This window comes from Bufo bufo, chromosome 10, assembly GCF_905171765.1.
Source record: "Bufo bufo chromosome 10, aBufBuf1.1, whole genome shotgun sequence".
NCBI classification, from domain to species: Eukaryota; Metazoa; Chordata; class Amphibia; order Anura; family Bufonidae; genus Bufo; species Bufo bufo.
In genome coordinates, this window is record NC_053398.1 from 146,185,622 (window position 1) to 146,193,853 (window position 8,232).

The 8,232-nt window shown below is 55.3% G+C and overlaps 1 protein-coding gene across 1 annotated transcript in view; it reads right to left on the reverse strand.

Annotated features, from left to right (window-relative positions):
• Positions 1-798: 798 nt before the first annotated feature.
• The window catches only part of LOC120981081 (potassium voltage-gated channel subfamily G member 4-like), a 12,539-nt gene continuing 5,105 nt past the window's right edge, over positions 799-8,232 (reverse strand). Inside the window, exon 2 of the mRNA XM_040410562.1 lies at positions 799-1,625. Coding sequence (XP_040266496.1) covers positions 855-1,625 — 771 coding nt within the window. The 3' untranslated portion in view covers positions 799-854. The remainder of the gene's footprint in view (positions 1,626-8,232) is intronic.

The following is an 8,232-nucleotide window of genomic DNA, read 5'->3' on the forward strand; positions in this document are numbered from 1 at the left end:
GCTCTCAGGCTTTGTCTGTGACTCTCTTCTCTTTGTGATCGTGGCCGCTCTTCACGCTGTAATCGTCTCGCCGCGGGTTCTCTCTTTGTGATAAGTATCTGTATATCTAGCCTGACGAGCGAAGTGATAAGGGGCGGCGATGAGCGGCATCTGTGATTGCCATCAATAAGATTCCAATGTGATGGGGGGAGGGGGCAGCTACAGGATTCAGCACAAGGACAGGGGGACCCTTCTTCCCCTTCATGGTCTGGAGGTGGATGTGCAGTGACCCCGCAGACTGTATGTTACATGGAATATCACAGGGTTTCATGCTTTACACTGCAACTCTACTCCATTACCGCATAGCAATGATCAGTTACTACTACCATAGACAATGCAACTAAGGGGAAGCCCACTTCCTGTCTCATCACAGGTTCGGGGGCTGCTCTGATTGTTTTTTTTTATGCTTTACACTGCAGCTCTGCTCCACTACGACATAGCTGTGATCATTGATTTCTTATATACTGCATTATCTATTGGAATTTGAGGTGATATATCTCCTGTGTAATGGTTTAGGTGGCTGCTGTAACCCCCATGCTTTACACTGCAGCTCTGGAGAGAAGATTCTAAACTACAAGTGACAAATCAGCCGGGGGAAAAAGCAGACTTTCTGTGACGTTTTTGGGGTTCTCCTCGATCAGCGGTGACACCAGACAGTGAGGTATGGCTTTTTATTTCTGGTCATTATTACATCAGGCGCCGCTCGTCTCTGGAGTTTATAGTCAGACGTCACCTCTGGGGTTAACGCTTTAGCTGCTGGTCACCGGCCAGTATTGGGGGCGCATGGCTTGTCCTGGAAGTCTGGGGGGTGTCACCTACTTGCCGGTATAGAAGTACCTGTAGGTGTCCTCGGAGACGAGGCTGTCCGTGTCGTTGAAGGTGTCGCTCTCGCCCGACTGGTTGGCGTCCTTCGTCCTCACAAGACGACTGTGGAGTCTCTCCTGGTCTCGCTTCAGCTCAGCGTACGAGCGCGAGAACGTGTGGAAGATGGAGGTGGCGGGGAAGGCCATGATTAAGATGCCGCTCAGGATGCTGCTCAGGGCCACCACCTGACCCGGGATACTTCGGGGCACCATGTCGCCGTAGCCCACCGTCGTCATGGAGATGATGGCCCACCAGTAGGACGCAGGGACGCTGGTAAATTCCTGGCACCGGCCCATTTCATTTTCCGCCAGGTGGACGAGAGGAGCGAATAGCGTGACGGCCACGCAGAGGAAGAGCAGGAGCAGGCCGAACTCGCGGGTGCAGCGGCGCACCGTCAGCCCCAGCGTCTGCAGGCCCAGCGAGTGTCGGGCCAGCCGCATGACGTACAGTATCCTCAAGGCACGCAAGACCCGCAGCACAAGACCGATCTTCTCCAGGTACGAGTTGCTGCCCGGCTTCTGAATGGTCTTCTGCTCGTCCTCCACGAGGAGGGAAACGTAATACGGCAAGATGGCCAAGACATCGATGATGTTCAGGGGACCCCTGAAGAACTGCCACTTGCTCTTGGCTTGGACAAATCTCAAGAAGAACTCGAGAGAGAACCAGGCCACGCAGATCGTCTCGATGATGAAGATGTTGTAGCATTTCTGAGAACATTCACCCTGCCAGGAGAAACAGAAGGCACGTCAGTATGGGGCTTAAAGGGCAACTCCATTCACTGCTGACGTTATAATGGCTGGGCCAGGAGTCCTCCCCGAGTCACGTGGTGAAGACATAACATAGGCTTTACTGAATCCCTTTATCTATGTCCCAAATGTCCCATCATGCATCAGGGCAGAGCCCAGAGTTCATTTCCTCTGCCCAGGGGGAGGAGCTTACTCCTGTGCCGTGGATGGGGGGGGGAGCTGACTACTGCCACAGGGTGTGTGCAGTAATTAGAGTGCGAGCTTCTGGGGACAGGGAACTATGTGAGGGATACATGCGGTCCTGCATATTGTAACCTCACACATTGGACAGTGGTGGTCAAGAGTAACTGCAACAGCTTATGATCTATGGATAAAAACAGGGACAGTGATGACAAGGAGAGGAGGGTGAGGATCGACCAGGAAGATGAGGAGCAGGAGGATGATGATCATGAGGAGCATGAGAGGAGGGTGAGGTTCATTCAGGAACAGGAGGAGCAGGAGGAGGATGAGGAGCATGGAGAGGAGGGTGAGGATCGAGGAAGATGAGGAGCAGGAGGATGATGATCATGAGGAGCATGAGAGGAGGGTGAGGTTCATTCAGGAACAGGAGGATGAGGAGCAAGAGGAGGATGAGGAGCATGAGAGGAGGGTGAGGTTCATTCAGGAACAGGAGGATGAGGAGCAAGAGGAGGATGAGGAGCATGGAGAGGAGGGTGAGGATCGAGGAAGATGAGGAGCAGGAGGATGATGATCATGAGGAGCAAGAGAGGAGGGTGAGGTTCATTCAGGAACAGGAGGATGAGGAGCAGGAGGCGGATGAGGAGCATGGAGAGGAGGGTGAGGATCGAGGAAGATGAGGAGCAGGAGCATGATGAGGATAAGGAGCCTGAGAGGTGGGTAAAGATCAATCAGGAAGAGAAGGGATGAGGAGCAGGAGGATGATGATAATGAGGAGTGGAGGGTGAGAATAAGGATGATGGAGAGGAGAAAGATGAGGATCAGGAGGATGATGAGGGGGGTGAGGGTCGATCAGAAAGAGGAGCCGGAGGATAATGAGGAGCAGGAGGATGATGAGGATAAGGAGCCTGAGAGAGGGTGAGGATCTACCAGGAAGTGCATCGGAAGGATGATGAGGATGGAGCATGGAGAGGAGGATGAGGAAAGAGCAAGATGAGGAAGATGAGCAGGAGGATGATGAGGATAATGGAGAGAAGGATGAGGAGGGCTGTGTCTGTTGGGTCTGGAGCAGGTGAGGTAACATGTCAGCAGTGCCTGAGCATACCGCGCGGTTATTTTTGGATGCGCTGATTAAGAAGTTTGGGACACGGGAGGCCATTTATCACTGGCTGTCACATCGAGGCGAAATCTCATTTGAACAAGGAGGCGGCACAAGCGAGGAGTGGAAATCCTCTCAGTCATAGCATGGCTATGTGTGGATGCGTGTGCTGTGAGTGCAGCTCTGGTTGTGACTGGAGTGTAAGACATGATCAGATCTCACTGGTGCGCTGTGCATGGATTAGATCCAGCGCTGGAGACGTTCAGTACAAAATTTTTAGCAGCACAGATGGGTGGGTGTAAGATAGCGCCCTGGAGTTAGGCCCGGGGTCACCAGATTCCCTCTCAGGGTCAGGAATGTCCAGTCTGCTCCCCCCATAGTACAGCTGAAGTGGGGGCACATCTGCTCCTTTACCTTCTCCAACATGGAAATGTGAATGGGACTGAGCTGCAATATCAGGCATGGCCACTATACAATGTGTGGCGCCGTGCTTGGTATACAGTGCGACGGCCCCTTTAAACAGCTGGTCAGTGAGGTGTCAATAGTCGGACCCCCACCCATCTGATACTGACGGCCGACGTCTTGGGTGTCAGTAGCGGTTTCCAGGGCAGGATGCGTTGTTCCTGAAACCCGATCCCCAGTGATCTGTATCACTGGTGTCACTGGGACACGCGACTCCTCGCGGAAAACACGATCTCTTCCCTCAAGATGTAAATGGAACCGCACTAAGAACAGCAACTCCCATCATGTTCAGTAAGGGAGGGGAAGATGTATGAACGGAGGAGGGAGTGACAGGAGAAGGAGCAGGCTGCTCAGCAGCACAGAGTATTTCAGAGGATCTGTCTGAGGTTTTGTGGTGCTTAGTCGGACCCCGTTATTACATCTATCTGTGACCTGAATAATGGGGATCACAGGGGCAGATGCTTTAGCCCTGACCTCTGAACTTGTGAGTACAACAGATCCCAGCAGTGACCTGCGTCGCCTCCCCCGGGGGGCCCTCCTGCTCCAGTCACCGGCTGCTGTAGAACCACAAGCTCCAGAAGGCAGGAAGAGACCATTATAAACCACCATGTCTGTACAGATGCTGGAGGTCTTCTTCTACATGATGAGACTTGTAGTTCCACAGGAGGGAGATGATGAGTGTTGGGGGGGGGGGGGGGGGGGGGGGCCTCGCAGCGGCCGCAGTCAGACACATGAAATATTCAGGACAAATGTGTTCAGGCGGCCGATGAGCAGCAAGAAATCAATTTCCAGATCCTGAGCGCTGCGAGCGCTGAGTAATCGGCAGACGAATTAATTAAGACGTAAGGCGAATACGAAGCCAGACGAGACGGATACCGGCGGCGGCAACCAGACCTGTCAGCCGGGGTAGCGGTGTAATGTTGGGCGCCTGGGGCTGGTGATGGGGGTCACGCATCACACACCAGGTCTAAGTGTCCCATAGTAAGCACTGTGTATGGTAGATTCTCCTGAAATCCTCTGTGCTGCTGGAGACCTTGCTCCTTCCACTATGTACGGTAACTCTCATCCTGTCACCTCCACAAGATCAGCACACTCCTCCTGAAATCCTCTGTGCTGCTGGGACCCTGCTCCTTCCACTATGTAACTCTCATCCTGTGACCTCCACAAGATCAGCACGCTCCTCTCCTGAAATCCTCTGTGCTGCTGGGACCCTGCTCCTTCCACTATGTAACTCTCATCCTGTCACCTCCACAAGATTAGCACACTCCTCCTGAAATCCTCTGTGCTGCTGGGACCCTGCTCCTTCCACCATGTAACTCTCATCCTGTGACCCTCACAAGATCAGCGCACTCCTCCTGAAATCATCTGTGCTGCTGGGACCCTGCTCCTTCCACTATGTAACTCTCATCCTGTCACCTCCACAAGATTAGCACACTCCTCCTGAAATCCTCTGTGCTGCTGGGACCCTGCTCCTTCCACCATGTAACTCTCATCCTGTGACCCTCACAAGATCAGCGCACTCCTCCTGAAATCCTCTGTGCTGCTGGTGTGTGCACAGTGGGTGAGCTCCCTATTACAGATGGCTGTTCCCGTGTCTCATAAATGAATCATTGTGCGGAGCCGACATCTTGTGAGATGGAGGAATGTTCTTTCTATCTTTAGCTTCTGCTCCTCGCTGAGCCCCATAACGTGGCAGGATCGGCGCAGCGCCGGGCGTCATTGGCATTCTGAGCGGCGTCGGCCCATTACTATGTGTTCTGGAGCTGATACCGCCAGGGACAAAAGAGCGGAGCGTCCGCCATTGTGACCCCGCGCCATATAGGATGACATCATATGGGGGAGGGGTGACTGGATGCCAGGGGGCGCCAAGGAGTCACTAGACGTTGCCCAGGGTATCTAGGCAAAAGGCTGGGGCAGTCAGCTGATTAGATACACAGCTCAGCAGACAGTATCACACAGGATAGGATTAGATACACAGCTCAGCAGACAGTATCACACAGGAGAGGATTAGATACACAGCTCAGCAGACTGTATCACACAGGGCAGGATTAGATACACAGCCCTGCAGACAGTATCACACAGGATAGGATTAGATACACAGCTCAGCAGACAGTATCACACAGGATAGGATTAGATACACAGCTCAGCAGACAGTATCACAGGAGAGGATTAGATACACAGCTCAGCAGGCAGTATCACACAGGAGAGGATTAGATACACAGCTCAGCAGACAGTATCACACAGGATAGGATTAGATACAGCGGCTCAGCAGACAGTATCACACAGGAGAGGATTAGATACACGGCTCAGCAGGCAGTATCACACAGGATAGGATTAGATACACAGCTCAGCAGACAGTATCACACAGGATAGGATTAGATACACAGCTCAGCAGGCTGTATCACATCGGAGAGGATTAGATACACAGCTCAGCAGGCAGTATCACACATGATAGGATTAGATACACTGCTCAGCAGACAGTATCACACAGGATAGGATTAGATACACAGCTCAGCAGACAGTATCACACAGGATAGGATTAGATACACAGCTCAGCAGACAGTATCACACAGGATAGGATTAGATACACAGCTCAGCAGACAGTATCACACGGGATAGGATTAGATACACAGCTCAGCAGACAGTATCACACAGGACAGGATTAGATACACAGCTCAGCAGACAGTATCACACATTATAGGATTAGATACACAGCTCAGCAGACAGTATCACACATTATAGGATTAGATACACAGCTCAGCAGACAGTATCACACATTATAGGATTAGATGCTCAGCAGACAGAATCACACAGGATAGGATTAGATACACCGCTCATATGTGCCACGTGCAGCAGTTTACATTGCCGTGGCTGCCCCCTAGTGGACTCTTTATTATTGTCTCGTTGTGGTCGGCAGGATGAGATTTCGGATCTGAGCTTCTCCGTTATCTCCTGATATAACGCGTTGAGCGCCGCAGGACGAGCGTATAATGTAGAGCGCAGCCGCCAGGTGTCAGATACCCTTATAATGGGGGCGCTCGGGGTCACTGTAAGGAATGGTAATGGGTGAAAGACGTCTACGGATGACAACTGGACAATGATGGGAATCACAGTCATCTACAAGAGATGATGATAAATAATAATAAATAGAGCTGATAATGGAATGAATCCTAATACCGGGTAATGATAGGAGCTGCTGCAGGGACAGTCTGCGCCTCTCCTAGCCCCGCACGCCTCGGACAGTCTGCGCCTCTCCTAGCCCCGCACACCTCGGACAGTCTGCTCCTCTCCTAGCCCCGCACACCTCGGACAGTCTGCTCCTCTCCTAGCCCCGCACACCTCGGACAGTCTGCTCCTCTCCTAGCCCCGCACACCTCGGACAGTCTGCTCCTCTCCTAGCCCCGCACACCTCGGACAGTCTGCTCCTCTCCTAGCCCCGCACACCTCGGACAGTCTGCGCCTCTCCTAGCCCCGCACACCTCGGACAGTCTGCTCCTCTCCTAGCCCCGCACACCTCGGACAGTCTGCGCCTCTCCTAGCCCCGCACACCTCGGACAGTCTGCGCCTCTCCTAGCCCCGCACGCCTCGGACAGTCTGCGCCTCTCCTAGCCCCGCACGCCTCGGACAGTCTGCGCCTCTCCTAGCCCCGCACGCCTCGGACAGTCTGCTCCTCTCCTAGCCCCGCACGCCTCGGACAGTCTGCTCCTCTCCTAGCCCCGCACGCCTCGGACAGTCTGCGCCTCTCCTAGCCCCGCACACCTCGGACAGTCTGCGCCTCTCCTAGCCCCGCACACCTCGGACAGTCTGTTCCTCTCCTAGCCCCGCACACCTCGGACAGTCTGCGCCTCTCCTAGCCCCGCACACCTCGGACAGTCTGCGCCTCTCCTAGCCCCGCACACCTCGGACAGTCTGCTCCTCTCCTAGCCCCGCACGCCTCGGACAGTCTGCTCCTCTCCTAGCCCCGCACACCTCGGACAGTCTGCGCCTCTCCTAGCCCCGCACACCTCGGACAGTCTGCGCCTCTCCTAGCCCCGCACACCTCGGACAGTCTGCTCCTCTCCTAGCCCCGCACACCTCGGACAGTCTGCTCCTCTCCTAGCCCCGCACACCTCGGACAGTCTGCGCCTCTCCTAGCCCCGCACACCTCGGACAGTCTGCTCCTCTCCTAGCCCCGCACGCCTCGGACAGTCTGCGCCTCTCCTAGCCCCGCACGCCGCGGACAGTCTGCGCCTCTCCTAGCCCCGCACGCCTCGGACAGTCTGCGCCTCTCCTAGCCCCGCACGCCTCGGACAGTCTGCGCCTCTCCTAGCCCCGCACGCCTCGGACAGTCTGCGCCTCTCCTAGCCCCGCACGCCTCGGACAGTCTGCGCCTCTCCTAGCCCCGCACGCCTCGGACAGTCTGCGCCTCTCCTAGCCCCGCACCCCTCGGACAGTCTGCGCCTCTCCTAGCCCCGCACGCCTCGGACAGTCTGCTCCTCTCCTAGCCCCGCACGCCTCGGACAGTCTGCGCCTCTCCTAGCCCCGCACGCCTCGGACAGTCTGCGCCTCTCCTAGCCCCGCACGCCTCGGACAGTCTGCGCCTCTCCTAGCCCCGCACACCTCGGACAGTCTGCGCCTCTCCTAGCCCCGCACACCTCGGACAGTCTGCGCCTCTCCTAGCCCCGCACACCTCGGACAGTCTGCGCCTCTCCTAGCCCCGCACGCCTCGGACAGTCTGCGCCTCTCCTAGCCCCGCACACCTCGGACAGTCTGCGCCTCTCCTAGCCCTGCACATATCAAACATTGGTCAAATATCGGTCACCCATACACTCACCCGGTCTTCCTCGGCGCGGAGGTCCGGCATGG